Raw genomic sequence first — 25,415 nt, forward strand, 5'->3', positions numbered from 1 at the left:
AAGGTGTGCCGCAAGGGGTCGATTTTGGGTCCTGTTCACTTCAGTATTTATGTAAATAATATTGGTCTATGTGTTAAAACCTGTACCATTCATCTCTTCGCAGATGATACAGTTATTTACTCCTGTACCCCTCAGTACAGCAGGCCATTCATGACCTTCAATATGGTTTTGACTCAATTCAAATATTGCTTACTAATCTTAAACTAGTGCCAAATTGATGATGTTCTCTAGGTCTCGTAATATTGATCCTGAGGACCTGCGTATTTGCACATTAAAGGGAGCCCAAATTGAGCAAGTTCACCATTATAAGTACTTGATTGTTTGTATCAACAATAAGCTCCCTTTTAAAACACATTGAAAAAACATACAGAAAAGCTGAGCATTAAGATTGGTTTATTTTATAGAAATATATCCGGCCTCACTTTGTAAAGTAGAAGGAAGATTCTTCAAGCAATGCTTCTCACAGTACTTGATTATGGTGATATAATCGACATGCATGCGGCAGCCTCTGTTTTAAAACCTTTAGACTCAGTCTATCACTCAGCACTGTGTTTTATCACTGGGGACAATTTTTGCACACCTCATTGCATTTTGTATAGTTCTGTTGGCTGTGAGTCTCTGACTACCAGAAGGGCCCAGCATTGGCTACAATCTGAAATCGAATCAGTCGGACATGTCATATTTGATGTGTAAGTGAAAAGAGTCAATCATCATTATAACAACAAGCAAATAAATGTAAACATAGGAAACTCCTATCAATACCTTAGACCATCCTGTGTAGCCTAACAATAAACAGCCACCTAGCTAGAAGAGGGGTGGGACAAACTCATAACTCACACACACATCTGCACATATCAGATGAAGTTGGCCATATGCACAATACGCATAGGAATAGAAATCACACTCAGAAATATAACACAACTGATTACCACTGTCATGAGAATTTCTATCTCTAATTAATCAAACTTAATGCTCTGAATAATTCCCAGAGGGTGGAAGTTCTCTGGTTTAATCATGAATTAAACAAAGGTCCGCAACCAGCAAGAATGGTCTGTATTTTTATTCATGGAGAGCTCTGCCGCAAAAAAACATACATACAGCTTTATACCCCTTGACACACAAAGGCACTTTGCTCCGCCCACCTTTAGGAGGCTTTCTTAAACAGTTTCCTCAGTCTCCTTCACCCTGGAATGTTTAGTCCCGCCCCCCTCTGTTAGTGGGTTGACACTACATTATAACTCTAACACCGTTTACACATTTATACTGTATTTGGGGTGAAATCCTTTAGTCATTATTCTTAAAATACAAATTAATATATCAACCACACAATATTAAAAAGGTTAAATGTTATAAACATATGTTTGAGACTACATTGTTGCTGCCTACCCGGTTATGTTAGAATTACTGTTAGTCCGAGCGTCTGAGCTCCAAGCAACTGCATTTTGAGTTTAAAACATTGGGGTAGAGTCTGCACCGTTTCTCAAACAAGTCATGATATTTATCAAAGAGAGTTTGCAGGATAATTTGCTCTATAATTACCCACTCACACCATGCCATTGAGATAATGTCTACAGTATATACCTTGTAATCGCTAAAGTTGAAACCTGGCCTATGCGCAACAACCGCAGCATAATAAACTTCCATGTTTCCAAAAAACACTGCTGTCTGTCCAATGATCGCGTTGTCGGTTAAACCTGTCGGTTATTCAGGTTAAAAAACAAGGCACGCTTCACGAATTTTAGTATCAATGAATGAATAGGAAAAATGGCTGAGCTCTGTAGCTTGCCCTGTCTGGTTGCTGGAGAGAGGCACGGATGCGGCCGCCACAAGGTAGGCTACAGACGAGTCCTATTCAAGTCTGAAACATTTGCTCTGTGTCTAGTTTAAGACGCATAAAGAAAGGTGGATTCCCAAATCCAAGGTTCCAACACTTCGATGCTAGATGACCCATCCTGTGACATGTACATTGACTGGAAGTGTAAGAGTCTCCACCTTAGCTGAAATGCCTGGGAGCACGATCCCTCCCAAGATCCCAACAAGTTTTCACGATATGTCCTGTTCGTTTGCAGTGAGTACACTGTTTAGTGTGCTGTTTAGGGATAACATAGTTAGATGCAACAGAACATGCCTGGTCAGGATATCCTGTCCTAGATTCAATATTAGTGGCCCATGTAACAATTCCTTGGAATGTGTTATCTGCAGGACCCCCCATATCTAACGCTTTACTCAGGTGAGAGCCTGAGTTGCGTGTTAGCATTGTCCGTAGCATGTCAATGTCACATGCTGGGGTTTCATGGCCAGAATATTCGTAGAAGAGTTTCCACAGTCACTCTGCGTACAGTTCGAAAGGTTATCTTGTGCCCTGCTTACAGGCCATGACCCTAGTCCAGTCTGCATGAGATGGACTCCAAAGAGCAAGTAAATTTGCTTTGAGCCACTCTAAGATGTATACATTGGTTTTATTGTCAAACAGCTGGTTGACAATTGTTCCATCCGTAAAATCATCCATGGCTCTATGGGCAATTACACTTGGAATTGAGAGCAAAAGTATAGTCTCGCATTTCAAGACTATACGCATTGTACTGGGTCTTCACCCGTTCCCACCATGGTGTGTATGGAGATTTCACTGGGAATGGTCCAATGTCATTTAAGTAATAATAATAATAATAATATGCCATTTAGCAGACGCTTTTATCCAAAGCGACTTACAGTCATGCGTGCATACATTTTTGTGTATGGGTGGTCCCGGGGATCGAACCCACTACCCTGACATTACAAGCGCTGTGCTCTACCAGCTGAGCTGAGGTAGCCCCACTGCATGTTAACCTGTGCGAAATGACTCTGCACCCGCATTGTTTGTCAACGTCCTAATGACTGAAACATGCTGCTACTGCCCTTAATGGACTCGCTAGTCTATGAGGAATGTGACAGTGGCTGGGAGTTCGAATATGTGGGCGGCAGAACGTGCGTTTTGGAGTGCGGCTGCTCTCTCCACAGTTGCCTGAAAAGCCAACACCACTATCGATGTCTGAAATGTCACCAGTGCCTGAATGGTCAGTCTCAAAGCAGAGCTGTGGGCCCGTTGCTCCAGTGTCTTGACACTCTTTTTCTAGCACTTTACATTGCTGCTTGAAAAGTGTCACCTCTCTCTCTAAGAAGGCAAAAAAAATTCAACATTTTGCTCAGGTTTATTTTCCCAATAAATGTATTTCTTGAGCTTTTGAGCTAACTCATGAATACGAGATTACCTTAACGTAAGAAGGTCTGTAGCTTGCACCTTATCCATTGCATAGGCTACGTGTTCATTATATGTCAGGGAATCTAATGGATAATTCATCAAAACTTCCTATGGACCCCATGACTCACCTGAACCGGACATGCAAAGTAATCAATAATACTCAAAATTATCCAGTCGCAATTTACCGTACTCCTAAAGTTATCAATATAATCCACAAATTCCTAATGATATATTGCTAGGTGCCACCATTTGCTGTAGTGGACAGTAATATTTGATATGTGTATATACGATATATTATACAGTAAAAAGATTAAGAACTTAGCCTATTAAAATGTTTGTCTGATTCCATGAATATAATTAAAATATACAAGCAAGCATTAGGCAATGAGTTGATGTTGACTAGCAAGAATTGGTCTGATAATTGTCTAAATCAAAGGCAGATATTTAATGAACATTGTACAATGATTTAATTCAGATACAAGGCATACAGCTTAAGTTACAAGCATTAACAAGCATTACAAGGCATTATTCCAAGCATATAGATCCTAAGGTTAACTTACAGGACAAAGCATGAACAAAGAGATGCCTATTAGGCCAGAGACCTAGAAGCCTAGGAAATTAGAATTGATCATAAAAACCTTCCTCCATGGACTAGATACAGGATAAGAGAGAGAACAAAGGCATTTAATTCCATTCACTACATCTGAAGGTGTAACGCAGGGTTCTTCAATTCCGGTCCTGGAGGGCCGAAACACCTCTGTTTTTCATCCTCTCCTTCTAATCAGGGGCTAATTCAGACCTGGGACACCAGGTGAGTGCAATTAACTACCAGGTAGAAATAAAAAACAGAAGTGTTTCGGCCCTCCAGGACCGGAATTGAAGAACCCTGGTGTAACGTTTCAACCCAAAACCAACCAGCATTGACCAATCAAACAATACCAAGTTTACAGTAACCTAAACACTCCCAGGGCCAATCTCCACAGGGTGTCACAGCATTTAAAGGCTTGTGTGGGGGGTGAGACCAATGTACTGTAAATAAGACATAATTCATGAGAACATAATAAATGCCCTTTGCATAATAGAGTAATTCAGAGTTCCCACTGTACAGATAAAAGTAACCACAGAGATAATACATCCATATACATAGCATCAGAGTTATCCTCAGTGAACAAGTTTCAGATAGATACCAAACATGGATACTATAGCATTATTCTGTCACAATAGTGAGTCCTCTGGATACTGTAAGAGAGAGATACATTCTGGCCCCTCAGAGGGGTGACTAGTCCTTGGGCATTGTCTTTTGTTCCTGAAACATTTTCCATGCAGCTCCATGTGACAGAGAGCACATACATTAGGGTCGAGCCTACACAGCCATTTGAGTTAACGGGAATAGACTTTTGTGGCCCATTGTACAGTGAGGGAAAAAAGTATTTGATCCCCTGCTGATTTTGTACGTTTGCCCACTGACAAAGAAATGATCAGTCTATAATTTTAATGGTAGGTTTATTTGAACAGTGAGAGACAGAATAACAACAACAAAATCCAGAAAAACGCATGTAAAAAATGTTATGAATTGATTTGCATTTTTAATGAGGGAAATAAGTATTTGACCCCTCTGCAAAACATGACTTAGTACTTGGTGGCAAAACCCTTGTTGGCAATCACAGAGGTCAGACGTTTCTTGTAGTTGGCCACCAGGTTTGCACACATCTCAGGAGTGATTTTGTCCCACTCCTCTTTGCAGATCTTCTCCAAGTCATTAAGGTTTCGAGGCTGACGTTTGGCAACTCGAACCTTCAGCTCCCTCCACAGATTTTCGTTTGACATCGGGTGCTGTAGGTGTCCTGGTGAGCAGGCAGTGTGCCCCCGGTGATGCGTTGGGCAGAACGCACCACCCTCTGGAGAGCCCGGCGGTTGCGGGCGGTGGCAGTTACTGTACCAGGCGGTGATACAGCCTGAAAGGATGCTCTCAATGGTGCATCTGTAAAAGTTTGTGAGGGTCTTAGGGGCCAAGCTGAATTTCTTCAGCCTCCTGAGGTTGAAGAGGCACTGTTGCGCCTTCTTCACCACACTGTCTGTGTGGTTGGACCATTTCAGATTGTCAGTGATGTGTACGCAGAGGAACTTGAAACTTTTCACCTTCTCCACTGCGGCCCCGTCGATGTGGATGGGGGCGTGCTCCCTCTGCTGTCTCCTGAAGTCCCGATCAGCTCCTTCGTTTTGTTGACGTTGAGGGAGACGTTATTTTCCTGGCACCACTCTGCCAGGGCCCTCACCTCCTCCCTGTAGGCTGTCTCGTCATTGTTGGTAATCAGGCCTACTACTGTTGTGTAATCTGCAAAATTGATGATTGAGTTGGAGGCTTGCGTGGCCACGCAGTCATGGGTGAACAGGGAGTACAGGAGGGGGCTGAGCACACACCCTTGTGGGACCCCAGTGTTGAGGATCAGCGTAGTGGATGTGTTGTTTCCTACCTTCACCACCTGGGGGCGGCCCGTCAGGAAGTCCAGGACCCAGTTGCACAGGGTGGGGTTCAGACCCAGGACCCGAGCTTAATGAGGGTACTATGGTACTATGGTTTTGAAGGCTGAGCTGTAGTCAATGAACAGCATTCTTACATAGGTATGCCTCTTTTCCAGATGGGATAGGGCAGTGTGCAGTGTTATGGCGATTGCATCGTCTGTGGATCAATTGGGGCGATATGCAAATTAAAGAGGGCCTATGGTGTCAGGTAAGGTGGAGGTATATAACTAGTCTCTCAAAGCACTTCATGATGGTAGAAGTGAGTGCTACGGGGCGATAGTCATTTAGTTCAGTTACCTTTGCTTTCTTGGGTACAGGAACAATGGTGGACATCTTGAAAACAGTGGGGACAGCAGACTGGGATAGGGAGAGATTGAATATGTCCGTAAATACTCCAGCCAGCTGGTCTGCGCATGCTCTGAGGACACGGCAAGGGATGCCGTCTGGGCTGGCAGCCCTGCGAGGGTTAACAAACTTAAATGTCTTACTCACGTTGGCCATGGAGAACGAGAGCCCACAGTCCTCGGGAGCGGTATGCGTCGGTGGCAATGTGTTATCCTCAAAGTGGGCGAAGAAGGTGTTTAGCTTGTCCGGGAGAAAGACGTCGGTGTCTGTGACGTGGCTGGTTTTCCCTTTGTAATCAATGATTGTCTGCCACATACATCTCGTGTCTGAGCCGTTGAATTGCGACTCCACTTTGTCTCTGTACTGACGTTTTGCCTTACAGAGTGTATAACTGCACTGTTTTTATTCAAGCATATTCCCAGTCACCTTGCTGTGGTTAAATGTGATGGGTCGTGCTTTCAGTTTTGTGCGAATGCTGCCATCTATCCACAGTTTTTGATTTGCGTAGGTTTTAATAGTCACAGTGGGAACAACATCCGCTATACACTTCCTGATGAACTCAGTGTCAGTGTATACATCAATGTTATTCTCAGAGGCAACCCGGAACACACACACTAATACAAGATGGTGCCGATAGACATGGCAGCTCTGCTTCTAGCTCCTAAGCAACTTAGCAGTATTATTTTTTTTTTTTGTGTGTTATTACATACAGCCGGAAATAACTTTGGGTTATCAGAGTGGCGGTAACTCACCAGCATTCCGACCAGAAATTTGACTTTACCGAATTGAATCCCTTGCTCTTACCCCCCCAAGGCAATTTCACTTATCCCAGAGGCTGCTCCTCCCAGAGGCAATGCAAATAGTCTGGGTAGCCATTTCATTAGATGTTCAGGAGTCTTATGGCTTGGGGTTAGAAGCTGTTTAGAAGCCTCTTGGACCTAGACTTGGCGCTCCGGTACCGCTTACCGTGCGGTAGCAGAGAGAACAGTCTATGACTAGGGTGGTTGGAGTCTTTAACCATTGTACTGGGCCGTACGCACTACCCTCTGTAGTGCCTTGCGGTCGGAGGCAGAGCAGTTGCCATACCAGGCAGTGATGCAACCAGTCAGGATGCTCTCAATGTTGCAGCTGTAGAACCTTTTGAGGATCTGAGGACCCATGCCAAATCTTTTCAGTCTCCTTAAGGGGAATAGGTTTTGTCATGCCCTCTTCACGACTGTCTTGGTGTGCTTGGACCATGCTAGTTTGTTGGTGATGTGGACACCAAGGAACTTGAAGCTCTCAACCTGCTCCACTACAGCCCTGTCGATGAGAATAGGTGCTCGGGCCTCTTCTTTTTCCTGTAGTCCACAATCATCTCCTTTGTCTTGATCACGTTGAGGGAGAGGATGTTGTCCTGGCACCACATGGCCAGGTCTCTGACCTCTTCCCTATAGGCTGTCTCGTCGTTGTCGGTGATCAGGCCTACCTACCACTGTTGTGTCATTGGCAAACTTAATGATGGTGTTGGAGTCGTGCCTGGCCATGCAGTTATGAGTGAACAGGGAGTACAGGAGGGGACTGAGCACGCACCCCTGAGGGTCCCCCGTGTTGTGGATCTGCGTGGCAGATGTGTTGTTACCTACCCTTACCTTGGGGCGGCCTGTCAGGAAGTCCAGGATCCAGTTGCAGAGGGAGGTGTTTAGTCCCAGGGTCCTGAGCTTTGCGATGAGCTTTGAGGGCACTATGGTATTGAATGCTGAGCTGTAGTCAATGAATAGCATTCTCACATAGGTGTTCCTTTTGTCCAGGTGTGAAAGGGTAGTGTGGAGGGCAATAGAAATTGCATCATCTGTGGATCTGTTGGGGCGGTACGCAAATTGGAGTGGGTCTAGGGCAGGGGTGTCAAACGTACGGCCCGCGGGCCGGATCAGGCCCGCAAACGGGTTTAATCCGGCCCGTGAGATGATTTTGAAAAAAAATAATATATATATATATATATATATTTTTTTTTAAGTATAAAAATGCGCTGCAATTTTTCAATAAAATAAACTGCTGTTCCAATTGCGTCCACTGGATGGCGCAATAGCAATTGTGTTAAGCAAGCAAACTGTTTATACCGGGGAAGAGCAAGTAGGTCAAGCACGTGCAGCCAATGAGCTACTTTGTTTTGCCCGCGATATTTATTACGGCTTCTACTTTTAACATTATGTGCTTTGGCACCCTCATTGCCCCAATATGTCTCTGTCAAAAAAGAGAAAAGTGGACGCAGAGTGCAGAGTGTTCCAAGAAAAAATTGTCATCCTATTTAATCACGGAATTGAATGGGAAAGCTGTATGTTTGGTGTGTTCAGAGCATGTTGCAGTGCTGAAAGAATATAACCTTCGTCGCCACTATGTGAGTCTTCATGCCGACAAATATGACAACTTTCAAGGACAGCGGAGATGAGAGAAGGTGAATGAACTGTTGGCGGGTCTGAAGAAACAGCAGTCTGTGTTTACTCACAGCCGAGACATCAGTGACGCTGCAGTGAAAGCTAGCTACCTCATTGCTAATGAAATCGCAGTGGCTTCAAAACCATTTAGTGAGGGTGAATTTGTAAAAACATGCATGATGAAGGCAGCGGAGATTGTGTGCCCTGAAAAGCGGCAGGCTTTTGCAAATATCAGCCTGACAAGAAACACAGTTGCAGACAGGATTTCCGATCTTTCAGTGGATTTGGACAGCCAGTTGAAGCAAAAGTAAAGTCATTTATTGCGTCTTCGAGTTGCAATTGATGAAAGCACGGACATTACAGATGTTGCACAACTGGCCATTTTTTCATCCGCGGAGTTGATGACACATTGACCGTCACCGAGGAGTTCGTGGAGTTGGTGCGATGACAGATACAACGACAGCAGCTGATATTTTACCGCACTCGTCGGCGCTGCTGGACAGGGTCGGAGTGGACTGGTCCCGCGCTGTCAGCCTGGCTACAGATGGTGCGCCCCTCAATGATCGGGAAAAAAGCAGGCGTTGTGACAAAGTTCAGAGAGAAAGTGCAATCTGCAAATGGAGGGACGTGATTTTTTGACTTTTCACTGTATTTTGCACCAGGAGGCTTTGTGTTGCAAGTCATTAAAGATGGATAACGTCATGAAGGTGGTCATCCAAACTGTTAATTTCATCCGATCCAGAAGCCTGAATCACCGTCAGTTTGACAGCCTTCTCAGAGAGAAAGACCACATCTATGGCCTGCCATACCACACTGAGGTAAGATGGTTAAGCCGAGGTGCTGTGCTGAGGCGTTTCTTTGATTTACGAGAAGAAATTGAACAGTTCATGGAAGAAAAGGGCAAACCAGTGTTAGAATTTCATTCCCGCAGAATGGATGCCGGACCTTGCATTTATGGTGGATGTTACAGAGCACCTGAATAACTGGAACAAACAGCTGCAAGGGGCGCAACAAAGTTGTCACGCAGTATTATGACAGCATACGTTCTTTCAAGTTGAAGCTGTCATTGTGGGAGACGCAACTTGCCGGTGGTGATGCAGCTCACTTCCCCTGTCTGAAAAATGTGTGCGCGACCCAACATGTGGCAGACATGAAGCGGTTCAAAGATAAAATAACTGGACTGTTACGGGAGTTTGAGCAACGCTTTCAGATTTATGTTTATATGTCTTTATGTTGATGTGCTATTGTTTTTAATTGATTTTATATTTTATTTGTATATTTAACCTATTCTTGACTCTGTGGTTCTTGCACTTGTTTGGGGAACAGGATTTCATTATTTTTATTTACATTTCTGCCTGAGAAATGACACCCTGATATAGTTCTGTGATCTGTGAAACAGTTCTGTTAATCACTGAGGCATTGTGTGTTTGTGTGTTCTTTTTCTTTAGAATTTTCTAATAAACTTGACGTGTTTTATGATTAATAGTGATGTTGTGCTTGTACTATTTTGGACACACTGTCCTCAGGCTCCAGCTTTATGTTGTATGTTGATCGTATTAAAACAAAGAAAACAATCTGAAGTTGTTGTTTTTAAGTTATATATACCATGATTTTTCCGGTCCGGCCCACTTGGGAATAGATTTTCCTCCATGTGGCCCCTGAGCTAAAATTAGTTTGACACCCCTGGTCTAGGGTTTCTGGGATAATGGTGTTGATGTGAGCCATGACCAGCCTTTCAAAGCACTTCATGGCTACAGACGTGAGTGCTACGGGTCAGTAGTCGTTTAGGCAGGTTACCTTAGTGTTCTTGGGCACAGGTATTACAGACTCAGAAAGGGAGAGGTTGAAAATGTCAGTGAAGACACTTGCCAGTTGGTCAGCGCATGCTCGGAGTACACGTCCTGTTAATCCGTCTGGCCCTACGGCCTTGTGAATGTTGACTTGTTTAAAGGTCTTACTCACATCGGCTACGGAGAGCGTGATCACACAGTCGTCCGGAACAGCTGATGCTCTCATGCATGTTTCAGTATTACTTGCTTCGAAACGAGCATAGAAGTAATTTAGCTCGTCTGGTAGGCTCGTGTCACTGGGCAGTTCACGGCTGTGCTTCCCTTTGTAGTCTGTAATAGTTTGCAAGCCCTGCCACATCCGACGAGCATCGGAGCCGGTGTAGTACGATTCGATCTTAGTCCTGTATTGACGCTTTGCCTGTTTGATGGTTCTTCGGAGGGTATAGCGGGATTTCTTATAAGCTTCTGGGTTAGAGTCCCGCTCCTTGAAAGCGGCAGCTCTACCCTTTAGCTCAGTGCGGATGTTGCCTGTAATCCATGGCTTTTGGTTGGGGTATGTACGTACAGTCACTGTGGGGACAACGTCACAGATGCACTTATTGATGAAGCCAGTGACTGATGTGGTGTACTCCTCAATGCCATCGGAAGATTCCCGGAACATATTCCTGTCTGTGCTGGCAAAAAAGTCCTGTATCTTAGCATCTTTTTCATCTGACCACTTTTTTATTGACCGAGTCACTAATGCTTCCTGCTTTAGTTTTTGCTTGTAAGCAGGAATCAGGAGGATAGAATTATGGTCAGATTTGCCAAATGGAGGGCGAGGGAGAGCTTTATACGCTTCTCTGTGTGCGGAGTGAAGGTGGTCTAGAGTTTATTTCCCTCTGCTTGCACATTTAACATGCTGGTAGAAATTAGTTAAAACGGATTTAAGTTTCTCTGCATTAAAGTCCCCTGCCTATACGAGCACCGCCTCTGGATGAGCGTTTTCCTATTTGCTTATGGCCGTATAGAGTTCATTGAGTGCGGTCTTAGTGCCAGCATCGGTTTGTGGTGGTAAATAGACAGCTACGAAGAATATAGATGAAAACTATCTTGGTAGATAGTGTGGTCTACAGCTTATCATGAGATACTCTACCTCAGGCGAGCAAAACCTTGAGACTTCCTTAGATATTGTGCAACAGCTGTTGTTTACAAATATACATAGACCGCCACCCCTTGTCTTACCTGAGGCTGCTGTTCTATCCTGCCGATACAGTGTATAACCCGCCAGCTCTATGTTATTCATGTCTTCGTTCAGCCACGACTCGGTGAAACATAAGATATTATAGTTTTTATTGTCCCTTTGGTAGGATATTTGTGCCTGTAGTTCGTCCAATTTATTATCAAGCGATTGTAAATTGGCCAATAGTATTGATGGCAAAGGCAGATTAGCCACTCGTCGCCGGCTCCTTACCAAGCACCCCGATCTCCTTCCGCGATATCTCCTTTTCTTTCTACTGCGAATGGCTGGGATGAGGGCCCTGTCGGGTGTCTGGAGCAAATCCCTCTCGTCCGACTCATTAAATAAAAATGATTAGTCCAGTTCAAGGTGAGTAATTGCTGTTCTGATCATAAGAGACAGTAGCAGCAACATTATGTACAAAATAAGTTACAAACAATGCAAAAAAACACACAAAATAGCACAGTTTGTTAAGAGTCCATAAAAAGGCAGCCATTCCCTCCGGCGCCATCTTTAAATAAAAATGAGCTCAAGGCAAGGATCTCCTTCCAGAGAGACATCAGGGACCGTAACATACTCTGTTTCACGGAATCATGGCTCTCTCCGGATATACTGTCCCCGTCCATACAGCCAGCTGGGTTCTCAGTACATCATGCAGACAGGAATAAAGAACTCTCAGAGAAGAAGAACGGTGGAGGTGTATGTTTCATGATTAACTACTCATGGTGTGATTGTGATAATGTACAGGAACTCAAGTCCTTTTGTTCACCCGACATAGAATACCTCACAATCAATTGCCGACAGTATTACCTCCCAAGAGAATTCTCTTCGGTTATATTCCCCCTCAAGCCGTTACCACGACGACCCTCAAGAACTACACTGAACTTTGTGCAAACTGGAAACCACATATCCTGAGGCCGCATTTATTGTAGCTGGAGACTTTAATAAAGCAAATCTGAGGAAAACGCTACCAAAGTTCTATCAACGCATTGCCTGTAGTACTCACGTTTCAAAAATTATTGACCGTTGTTACTCTCCCTCCCGGGATGGCTACAAGACCCTCCCCTGCCCTCCCTTCGGCAAATCAGATCACGACTCCATTCTGCTCCTCCTTTCCTATAGGTAGAAACTCAAACACACACACATGCATATTGACTCCACACACACACACACACATTCACATTCCTTCACACTCTTCACATACGCTGCAGCTACTCTCTTTTTATTATCTATGCACTTTACCCCTACCTACATATACATTTGTATTTGTATTTATTATGGATCCCCATTAGCTGCTGACAAGGCAGCAGCTACTCTTCCTGGGGTCCAGCAAAATTAAGGCAGTTGTACAATTTTAAAAACTTAACAATACATTTACAGATTTCACAACACACTCTGTGCCCTCAGGCCCCTACTCCACCACTACCACATATCTACAATACAAAATCCATGTGTATGTGTGTGTGTATAGTGTGTATGTTATCGTGTGTGTGTATGCATGTGTCTGTGCCTATGTATGTGTTGCTTCACAGTCCCTGCCTTTCCTTAAGGTGTATTTTGATCTGTTTTTTAAATCAAATTGTACTGCTTGCATCAGTTATTTGAGGTGGAATAGAGTTCCATGTAGTCATGGCTCTATGTAGTACTGTGCACTTCCCATAGTCTGTTCTGGACTAGGGGACTATGAAGAGACCTATTGTGGCATGTCTTGTGGGGTATGCATGGGTGTCCGGGCTGTGCACCAGTAGTTCAAACAGACAGCTCGGTGCATTCAACATGTCAATACCTTTCACAAATACAAGTAGTGATGAAGTCAATCTCTCCTCCACTTTGAACCAGGAGAGATTGACATGCATATTATTAATGTTAGCTCTCTGTGTACATCCAAGGGCCAGCCGTGCTGCCCTGTTCTGAGCCAATTGCAATTTTTCCTACATACAGTATTACGTCAATTACCTCAACTAACCTGTACCCCTGTACATTGACTCAATATCGGTGACCTTGTATATAGTCTTGTTGTTGTTATTTTATTGTGTTACTATTTTTCCTTTAGTTTATTTAGCTTTTTTTGTTGGTAAGTAAGCATTTCACGGTAAGGTCTATCTATGCCTGTTGTATTCGGCGCATGTGATAAATACAATTTAATTTGAAAACCGTGGATAGCAGAGAACATGCCTACCGTTTACCCTCACTTCTTGGACAGACCAGAGCCTTAGATATGCAGTTTTAGAAACTGTTCTTCGTCCTGTAAGCATTACATGGCAATGCAGGAATTCTGCCAGAAGGTTGTGAGTTCGCAGGCCACCGTTGACAAGAGTAGGGGTGGAAATATCTCCTTTATAGTAAAAGCATTGCATGAATTTATCATCGTATTTGCAGGTCAGAGAAAAAAATAACTTTTATAAACATTTCATGCAATTCTACGTCATTTTACATATTAGCAGAATCTTTTTTAATACCACACAAATTACTGAAATTACAGGCTAAGAATGGACAGGGAGATAGCCCTATGTGTTCATCTTATCATATTTATCCTGTCCCAAATCAGTGTGTCTTGTTTGCAAAGAAACTGTGAAACTGTTTGCAAATAAATAAATATGAGAAGTCATTGGGAATCTGAGCATGGTACTTTCAAAAGTTAGGCCTTCCTTTCCACCCTAGACAGAGTAGGCCTACCGACGCAGAAAATTGTAAGCTTTAACTGCTGGCTACTCTTCTTTCGTGGCTTAACCCAACGAGAGAAGGTCACAAGTGTTTCCCGAAATGCTGTCTGCGTTTAAACATCTTCTATTGTACAGAAAGTTAACAGATTAATCAATTGATAGTGACAGAATTAGATTACTCGGCTATAGAAGGTTGCAGCTCAGCCTCAATGTCAAAGAAAATAAACAATGATATCTCCATATGCATCGGAGTCATCGGGGCGGCAGGTAGCTTAGTGGTTAAGAGCGTAGTGCCAGTAACCGAAAGGTCGCTGGTTCTAATCCCCGAGCCGACTAGGTGAACAATCTGTCGATGTGCCCTTGAGCAAGGCACTTAACCCTAATTGCTCCTGTAAGTCGCTCTGAATAAGAGCGTCTGCTAAATGACTAAAATGTAATGTAAAATGAGTCATGTCTTTCCCTGGTATTTTACAGCTTGTTTCTAGCATAAAGCATCACGGACCAAAGCGCTGTTATAGATCACTTTATATAATCAGATCCGTTTTATTTCCTTCAAAAACTTAAGCTAATAAGGGGTAGGTAGGCCTGTGCTTTCTGCAATATTTTTAAATAAAAGGTAGACCTATGCCATACCCTCTCATACCCCCTCAATTCAAGTCTTGGTTTTAACTTAACAGCCCTTCACTGACACGGAGGTAGACTATTTAAAGAGTGCATGGTGGGTGGAGGAATTGACCAACAAATCTATGGATATACTGTAGTAGCCTATAGCCTAATTTGGTCTGTCAAACAGGTAGGCCTACCTCTTATTTCTTAGGCTCCAACACAAAGCCCTCTTCCGGTTGAAATTAATTATACCTTCTCGAATTTGCCTACTTTTAGCACCATGAGCTGTCCATTTCCAATTGATCGTGCTGTGGCTGCTGCTTCAAGTTTCCTCACCACAATGTAAGTTACTTGAATCTGGCTTATTGTGAGGTCAATAACTCGGATAAATACAGTGCCTTCAGAAAGTATTCACAACCCTTGACTTTTCCAAATTTTGTTGCGTTACAGTCTGAATTTAAAATTGATTAAATTTAGATTTTTTTGTCACTGGCCTACACACGATACCCCATAATGTCAAAGTGGAATTATGTTTTTCAAAATTTTTACACCTTAATAAAAAATGAAAAGCTGAAATGTCTTGAGTCAATAAGTATTCAACCCCTTTGCTATGGCAAGCCTAAATAAGTTCAGGAGTAAACATTTGCTTAACAAGTCACCTAATACGTTTTCATGGTGCAATAATAGTGTTTAACGTGATTTTTGAATGACTACCTCATTTCTGTACCCCACACATACAATTATCTGTAAGGTCCCTCAGTCGAGCAGTGAATCTCAAACACAGATTCAACCACAAAGACCAGGGAGGTTTTCCAATGCCTCTCAAAGAAGGGAACCTATTGGTAGATTGGTTTAAAAAATTGCAGATATTGAATATCCCTTTGAGCATGATTTAGTTATGAATTACACTTTGGATCAGGGGTGTCAAACTCCTTCCATGGAGGGCCTAGTGTTTTTGTTTTTCCTTTCAATTAAGCCCTAGACAACCAGGTGTAGAGAGTTCCTTACCAATTAGTGACCTTAATTCATCAATCAAATCAATTCCAAATCAAATTGTATTTCTCACATGCGCCGAATACAACAGCTTTGCACACTCTTGGCATTCTCTCAACCAGCTTCACCTGGAATGCTTTTCCAACAGTCTTGAAGGAGTTCCCACATATGCTGAACACTTGTTGGCTGCTTTTCCTTCACTCTGTGTTCCGACTCATCCCAAACCACCTCAATTTGGTCGAGTTTGGGGGATTGTTAAGGCCAGGTCATCTGATGCAGCACTCCATCACTCTCCTTCTTGGTAAAATAGCCCTTACACAGCCTGGAGGTCTGTTGGGTCATTGTCCTGTTGAAAAACAAATGATAGTCCCACTAAGCCCAAACCAGATGGGATGGCGTATCGCTGAAGAATGGTAGCCATGCTGGTTAAGTGTGCCTTGAATTCTAAATTAATCACATACAGCAAAAGCACCCCCACACCATAACACCTCCTCCTCCATGCTTTACGGTGGGAAATACACATGCGGAGATTATCTGTTCACCCACACCGCGTCTCACAAAGACACAGCGGTTGGAACCAAAAATCTCCAATTACCACTTGTCTACTGTCCATTGCTCGTGTTTCTTGGCCCAAGCAAGTCTCTTCTTCTTATTGGTGTCCTTTAGTAGTGGTTTATTTGCAGCAATTCGACCATGAAGGCCTGATTCACACAGTCTCCTCTGAACAGTTGATGTTGATGTGTCTGTTACTTGAACTCTGTGAAGCATTTATTTGGGCTGCAATTTCTGAGGCTGGTAACTCTAATGAACTTATCCTCTGCAGCAGAGGTAACGCTGGGTCTTTTATCCTCTGCACAGAGGTAACGCTGGGTCTTCCATTCCTGTGGCGGTCCTCATGAGAGCCAGTTTCATCAAAGTGCTTGATGGTTTTTGCGACTGCACTTGAAGAAACTTTCAAAGTTCTTGAGATTTTCCATATTGACTGACCTTCATGTCTTAAAGTAATGATGGACTGTGGTTTCGCTTTGCTTATTTGAGCTGTTCTTGCCATGATATATTTGGTATTTTACCAAATAGGGCTATCTTCTGTATACCCCCTTACCTTGTCACAACACAACTGATTGGCTCAAAGTATTAAGAAGGAAAGAAATTCCACAAATTAACTTTTAAGAAGGCACACCTGTTAATTGTAATGCATTCCAGGTGACTACCTCATGAAGCTGGTTGAGAGAATGCCAAGTGTGTGCAAAGCTGTCATCAAGGCAAAGGGTGGCTATTTGAAGAATCTCAAATATAAAATATTTTTTGATTTGTTTAACACTTTTTTGGTTACTACATGATTCCATATGTGTTATTTCATAGTTTTGATGTCTTCACTATTATTCTACAATGTAGAAAATAGTACAAATAAAGAAAAACCCTTGAATGAGTAGGTGTTCTAAAACTTTTCACTGGTAATGTACATTAAATGTATTAATTGCACTGTTAAGGGCCATCCCACCAAGGACGATAACTATAACGATAAATTATTCATAACTATAAACGTTGGCGAGCATCCACATCAGTGGACAGTTTATCGTTTATCGTTCTGCAGTACACAAGTGGTAACACAGACCATTCAGTGCTTCAGGTGTGTTCATCAGCCAGGTCACCAGTTATCCAAGTCAGTATTCGAAATCCATTCCTGTCTGAGGACGTTGGGAGATGATGTGGAAACTAGCCACGTAGGTTTTGGTTTTGCTAGGGCGTTGTGGATGGCGGATGGCGGATGGCGGATAGGCTCAAGCAGCTGCCTAAATTGATATCCATACTGAATGAAGCACTTAAGGCACCCTTAACTTTTTCACTTAATTTTTTCAGCAACTGACTTAAAGTTAAGGAAACTTTAAGGGAAAAGATAAGGGAGGAATTAACTTAAGATGGTTTATGCAACCAGGCCCAGAGCTTACCAAAAAGCAACTTTTTCTAATCATCCTACAGAGGTTCATGCAGATCAGACATTTTAATTTATATTACCTATCAGAAAAAACATATTCTAAGGTTTCCCCCCCAAAAAAATTACATTTGCCAAACAAGATTTGTTTGATGATCTCTTCTCCTTCCCCCCCAACCAGCAAACTGCATCCAGAGGATGAGGCGAACGCCCCCACTGGATGAGCTTCAACCACCACCGTACCAGGACGAGGACGGCTCCCCGCGGATGTCCTACACACCATCAGACCTGGGCGACGCCAAGTGCAACCTGTCCCAAACCAGCGACAGTCCCCATCACTCCTACGGCAAGTGTCCGAGCGATGCCAGCAATGTCCAGGAGACAGAGAGTTACCTAAACAAGGGGTATGAGGAGGACGTACCCAGCGACAGCACAGCTGTGCTCAGCCCAGAGGTGAGAGACACCACAGGCCATACCGGAAAGACGTAACCAGTAACATATTAGAGAAAGAGTTTTTCCTGAGGAACAGTTTCCCGGACACAAATTAAGCCTAGTCCTGGACTCAACATTATTTTCAATGGATATTCTCTGTTCAGTTAGCTTTTTAGTCCAGGACTAGGCTTAATCTGTGTCCAGGAAACCACTCCTATGTGTTTTGCCGCATTTTTATAAAACATATAGGCTACATCAAAGATAAATGACCACTTTAGTTTTTATGCCAATAATTCAAATTAAAGAGTGAATGAAACATAATATAGCCATTTGTTCAACATGTATTTGGAGTATATTTTATTTTTGAAAGATGTGAGGCATGTTGGGGATTATCATATTAAGGTGTAAAATGTCTGAATCAGAGATGAGATCAGACACTAACATAAAAGAAAAAGGTGTAAACTGAGACTCAGTGATATGGCGTGACCATAAACAGTGGTTCAAATAAGGATAGTACAGAAAGAGTGCCAAACAAGAGGCTGATCTTGTCACAGATATTGTGAAGCATCTGTGCATGTGCACAAAAGTTCTCTCCACCCTCGTGCAATGTGAAAACGGTGTGAAATTAAATGTTGACAAGATTAGCCTCTTGCCTTGTACACGCTTAGAAAAAGCGGTGCTATCTAGAACCTACAAGAGTCCTTCGGCTGAATAGAGAGATAGAACACATGGAAGCATACACAATATCACTGAAGACAGTGACGCTGACTTCAGTTTTTATCCCAACAGAGCGGTGAGTAAATCAACACTCCAGGGTGAAGTTTTCCCCTACACTCTTAAGCTTTGTTCACACTGCAGGCTTTAATGCTAAAATAAGTTTGGGGTAGCACTTTAGAATAACTCCACATAATAAAGCATTTATAATGGATTAGTAAATAATTTGGTTTATTCAGAAATTACTAATCATTAGTTAAGTATTTTTGTGTGGCTATTAAGTGTAGGCTATTTATACTTTATAAATACTTCAAAAATGTTTTGAGTGACCAGTGTAATGTCTCACAAAAAGATGGACATGCCATTGATAGACATTCCAGCAGTACCTGATGCTCCTGAAGGTCTAAAATGGCCCCTATAATATATCAATGGTTAAACAATAAGCACACAATTCAGAATATGTTTAAATATACTGAACATTTTATTCCAAAACAGTCACAATGTTTTAATAATGTGATGTATAACTTTAGACACACTCTATGCTGAGTTAAATAACATTTTTCGTCCGTTTAGTGTGTCTTGGCAGCAGAGGTGGAAAAACTATCCAATTGTCATAGTTGACTAAAAGTAAAGATACCTTAATAGAAAATGACTCAAGTAAAAGTGAAAGTCCCCCAACAGTAAAATACTACTTGAGTAAAAGTCTAAAAGTATTTCGTTTTAAATATACTTAAGTATCAAAAGTAAAAGTATAAATCATTTTAAATTCCTTATATTTATCCCCCTAGACTCTGTTGACGCACCGGTGCATCAATCTAAGTAACATAATAAAAAACTCCCCATCACAATCTGTCAGTTTAAGCTAAAAATATCTGTTTGTTTTGCATGGGCTGCATCTCAATCCACCGCATCCGCCTATGTCACCCTTCCGCATCTACGGTGGAAAGTGGCAGAGCTACGGCGCTGTTTGTCAGACCAGGAGACATCCCGAAAATGTGTCTTCTCACAAAAACGTCTGTAGCATCTGAACGGTTAGACCTAGAAAAAACTCATATGACCCCCTGTAGATAGAGGAGAGACTCACGAACACGATGGTGTTCTCCGACTCGTCTAAAGGTAACCCATAGAAATGAATGGGTGCCAAAATAATATATATAGTACCAGTCAAAAGTTTGGACACCTACTCATTCAAGGGTTTTTCTTTATTTTTACATTTTCTACATTGTAGAAAAATAGTGAAGACATCAGAACTATGAAATAACACATAGGGAATCATGTAGTAACCAAAAAAGTGTTAAAAATATCAAAATATATTTTATATTTGAGATTCTTCAAATAGCCACCCTTTGCCTTGATGACAGTTTGCACACTCTTTTTATTATTTTTTTTATTGTCTTTTCTGCCATTAATGAAAGTGTTATTCAATGCGTTTCTATGGGCTATGGTAGTAAAGGCCAAATTAAATATTTTGTTATAATACATAAAGGGGTCCTAAAATGCTAAATCAAATAGCTAAATGATCCATGGTATGACCTTCTTAAAACAATTCCATATGTCAGCTTAGAACCCCCCTCCGCAACGGCTTAAACTTCTAAGAATATATTAAGCAAACCAGACGGCACCATTTTCTTGTTTTTATTTTATTTACAGATTGCTTGCCAGGGGCACACTTCAACACTCCAACATCATTTACAAATGAAGCATGTGTGTTTGGTGAGTCCGCAAGATCAGAGGCAGTAGGGCTGACCAGGGATGTTTACTTGATAAGTGTGGTGAATTGGAAAATGTTCCTGTCCTGCTAAGCATTCAAAATGTAGTGCTTTTGGGTGTCAGGGAAAATGTATGTAGTAAAAAATACATTATGGATGTACATTATAAAAATAAAAATAAATGTGGGTATGGATGTGGGTACGCACGCCCACAAGCCACTGCTGCCCCTCATGATTAGTTCCGTTTTTTTGTTGCCCTGGCCCCCATCGAAGATGCCCATCCCTGTTCTAGGCTATTTTCAGACGTTAAGGAACAACAGGTACTGCTGGAATGTCCACCAATGGCATGACCATCTTTTTTGTGAGAAATTACACTCAAAACATTTATCAAGTATTTATAAAGTATAAAGGCCAGTGGCAATTTTACCATGTAAATCTTGGTGGGGCAAACTAAAAAAATAGGTTTATAGATGCATGCCATCAAAGGCACTACACAACACAACACAACACTAAACAATACATTAATTGGACTATAATGGTGACAAACGGTGCCCACAAACTGTTAGGGCCTACATAAAGCTGTCCAAACAGCAAAGCTTTCTTTTCAGCACCGTGGAGTGAATCCTTACCACCTGGCTATCAGCGGAGCCTTGTCTGGCAGCGAAACAGTTCATTCAACCTCATTTACTGCCTTTTTAAAAAACATAGCAGAGATGGTTGATTGCTTAACCTTAAGGATCTGACCTTTTTTTCTTCCGTTTTCGCCTAAAATGACATACCCAAATCTAACTGCCTGTAGCTTTGGACCTGAAGCAAGGATATGCATATTCTTGATACCATTTGAAAGGAAACACTTGGAAGTTTGTGGAAATGTGAAATTAATGTAGGAGATTATAACACATTAGATCTGGTAAAAGATAATACAAACAAAAACATGTGCGTTTTATTTTCTATCTTTGAAATGCAAGAGAAAGGCCACAATCTAATATTGCAGTTAAGGCGCAATTTAGATTTTGGCCACTAAATGGTAGCAGTGTGTGTGCAAAGTTTCAGACAGCCTCCACACACCCACAACTTGGTTATTAATCAAAACCCAGCCTTTTCGCGCCAGCAAGTTCCCCGATAATTGCGTTAATGAAAATAGCTAAAATATTTCCGACACACCCCTGAAACTATAGCGCTACCGCCTGTGCTTAGATTTACCATTGCGTTAGGTTTGTTAAAATAGAGCCCTTTGTCTCTCTGAAATGAAACCATCAAGTGATAGATTTTAAACAAATGTATGTTTATCATTGAACAACCCCATGCTATGATTAGATAGTGGAAAAACACACTGATCTCTTTCAATATCTCTTTAAACAATAAAAGCTAATTTACCAATATTTCTGAAAATGGATATATAGCGTTTTGGAAACTCTTCAACTAAACTTCCATAAATTCTCCCATATATGAATGTTGGCTGTATGGCATATAATGGGAATCACAAAAGGGCACACCTCCCCACACCCATGAGCAAAACCATATATTGTTTGTCTGAAATATTTACGTAAGTTGTTTACAGTGGCGATTTTAGCATGTAAATCTTAGTGGGGCAAACTCAACAAAATGTTTTTAGATGCATGCCAGCAAAGCCACTACACAACACAACACTAAACAATACAATATTTGCACTATAACGGTGACAAATGGTGCCCACAAACTGTTAGGGCCTACATAAAGCTGTCCAAACAGCAAAGCTTTATTTTCAGCACTGTGGAGTGAATCCTTACCACCTGGCTATCAGCGGAGCCTTGTCTGGCAGCAAAACAGTTCATTCAACCTCATTTACTGCCTTTTTAAAAAACATAGCTGAGATGGTTGATTGCTTAACCTTAAGGATCTGACCCTTTTTTTTCAGTTTTCGCCTAAAATGACATACCCAAATCTAACTGCCTGTAGCTTTGGACCTGAAGCAAGGATATGCATATTCTTGATACCATTTGAAAGGGAACACTTTGAAGTTTGTGGAAATGTGAAATTAATATAGGAGATTATAACACATTAGATCTGGTAAAAGATAATACAAACAAAAACATTATTTTTTATCTTTGACATGCAAGAGAAAGGCCACAATCTAATATTGCAGTTAAGACACAATTTAGATTTTGGCCACTAGATGGTAGCAGTGTGTGTGCAAAGTTTCAGATTGACCCAGTGAAGCATTGCAATACTGGACTATTTTGTATCAAGTCTGCCCAAATGTGCCGAATTGGTCAATTGATACATTTTCAAGTACATAACTATGGAGAGGATACAAAAATGATATGGTAATACAAAATGTAAGTTTACACACTCACAGGAATGTCATACATGATGGATCATTAGCTTATGCACTAACTTTCACACATCTAGATGGCCGGGCGTGGTGGGTGTGGAGCCAGAGACAGCAAGGGTTCAAACTGTAGAACCCAGTTCCTACATTTGAATATAAAAATTGATTTTATCAAACAGAACTATGCTACATTTTATCTCTGGGACCCTTAGGATGACAAATCAGAGCAAGATTACTGAATGTAAGTACATTATTTACCTTCAGAGGTGAATGTATCAAACCAGTTGCCGTGATACGTTTTTTGTTGTTGTGCACTCTCCTCAAACAATAGCATGGTATTTTTTCACTGTATTAGCTACTGTAAATTGGACAGTGCAGTTAGATTAACAAGAATTTAAGCTTTCTGCCCATATAAGACATGTCTATGTCCTGGAACGTTTGCTGTTACTTACAAGTCATGCTAATCACATTAGCGCACGTTAGCTCAACCGTCCCGCATACGGGACACCGATCCCGTATAGGTTAAACTAATGTGGTTTCTACTGACAATTGAGATGTACAAACTATGGCATAAGGGAACGAAGAGTGGATAAGAGGCAATTAAGGCATTAATGAACGAGGTAAGACGGACGTAGTCAATATTACTATTTGTTCAGAACTTTTTAAATGTACAGCGACAGAATTCAGAACATGAGCTGTTCTTACAGTATTTTCCCTGTACACCAAGTCAGAACCGTAGGATAAATAAAGGGGGCATATAAGCAGACAATGAAAGCTCAGAATATTCGATGGTGACATTTCTCTAAAACAGGCTATAGGCTGCATGTGCACCACCAAGTCAGAACAGTAGACTAAGTGATGAGGGGGAAAGGGACCAAATTATTAGGTTGATGCACATGGGCTACTAACAGCTTACTTCACAATACCACTTCGTATTACTTTCTTAGCTACAGTATACACATCTCCCTGGCATATTACATCATTTATGCAGCAGCGTACAATACATTTTTGGACTCACCTTGTTGTGCTGTGCTCTCTTGAACAGGAAGGTGGCACTGCGGTCCTTCTTGTGGGCACACTTTGTCATCAAACTTTGTCATCAAAGTCTAGCATTCTCTGGATTTATGATGCATTGAAGACAACTGGGAACTCGGGGAAAAAAACAAGGTCGAATCATGACATCAGTGATCTTCAAGTCGGAGCTCTAGAAAGAGGCCAGAGTTAACGAATTGGAATTCCAAGTTGGATGACCATTCAAAACTTATTTTCCCAGTCTAAACTCGTTTTTATCCGAGTTCCCAGTTGGCTTGAACTCACTGAAGTCTGAGATTTCCCAGTTCCGAGTTTCCAGTTGTTTTGAACGCGGCAGAAGTCATGCTGTATTGGCAGCATGGCCAATGTATTCAACCTTTTCTGGCCCATGTTGTAGCATGTGAATGTTTATCCTTTTAAGCTTGGAAAAGAGATCCTTAAACCCAGACTTGGACCACACACCCTCTCCACTGAATAGCTGGCTAGTGATTGCTTTGTAACGCTTGCAGTTAGCCATTGATTCCTTCCCAACCACTCATTGTTGAATTTGCGATTTCCAACTTGTTGTGTAATGTTTATGTCCCAATGGCCGATGAGCACCGATATGTTTTATCTATAATTTCTCTTCATATGACATGGATTGAAAAGGATTTCCCAGTAGATTGTCAACTTGATTCATGGTGATGACTGCTTGTCTAGCTTGCTAGCTAAGATTTTGGAAGTATTGTTAGGTTTTGAACAAACAGAGTAAAAACTCACGGTTAGCTAGAAAAAGCTCAAACCAAGTTTATTCACCCACTGGATAATACAGCTGCAAAGACATGTTTATAACAAGCACATACAGTGGGCAGAACAAGTATTTGATACACTGCCGATTTCGCAGGTTTTCCTACTTACAAAGCATGTAGAGGTCTGTAATTTTTATCATAGGTACACTTCAACTGTGAGAGACGGAATCTAAAACAAAAATCCAGAAAATCACATTGTATGTTTTTAAGTAATTAATTTGCATTTTATTGCATGACATAAGTATTTGATCACCTACCAACCAGTAAGAATTCCGGCTCTCAAAGACCTGTTAGTTTTTCTTTAAGAAGCCCTCCTGTTCTCCACTCATTGCCTGTATTAACTGCACCTGTTTGAACTCGTTACTCAAGACCAGAGAGCTGTGTAAGGACATCAGGGATAAAATTGTAGACCTGCACAAGGCTGGGATGGGCTACAGGACAATAGGCAAGCAGCTTGGTGAGAAGGCAACAACTGTTGGTGCAATTATTAGAAAATGGAAGAAGTTCAAGATGACGGTCAATCACCCTCGGTCTGGGGCTCCATGCAAGATCTCACCTCGTGGGGCATCATTGATCATGAGGTAGGTGAGGGATCAGCCCAGAACTACACGGCAGGACCTGGTCAATGACCTGAAGAGAGCTGGGACCACAGTCTCAAAGAAAACCATTAGTAACACACTACGCCGTCATGGATTAAAATCCTGC

The 25,415-nt window shown here is 41.9% G+C and overlaps 1 protein-coding gene across 4 annotated transcripts in view; it reads left to right on the forward strand.

Moving 5' to 3' along the window:
- The window catches only part of syt14a (synaptotagmin XIVa), a 186,908-nt gene that overhangs the window by 105,138 nt on the left and 56,355 nt on the right, over nt 1–25,415 (forward strand). For all 4 annotated transcript variants that reach the window (XM_041848356.2, XM_041848358.2, XM_041848357.2 and 1 more), the window contains exon 5: nt 17,906–18,177. In XM_041848356.2, coding sequence (XP_041704290.1) covers nt 17,906–18,177 — 272 coding nt within the window. The remainder of the gene's footprint in view (nt 1–17,905; nt 18,178–25,415) is intronic.

The sequence above is a fragment of the Coregonus clupeaformis genome, unplaced genomic scaffold (genome assembly GCF_020615455.1).
Source record: "Coregonus clupeaformis isolate EN_2021a unplaced genomic scaffold, ASM2061545v1 scaf0307, whole genome shotgun sequence".
Classification (NCBI taxonomy): Eukaryota; Metazoa; Chordata; class Actinopteri; order Salmoniformes; family Salmonidae; genus Coregonus; species Coregonus clupeaformis.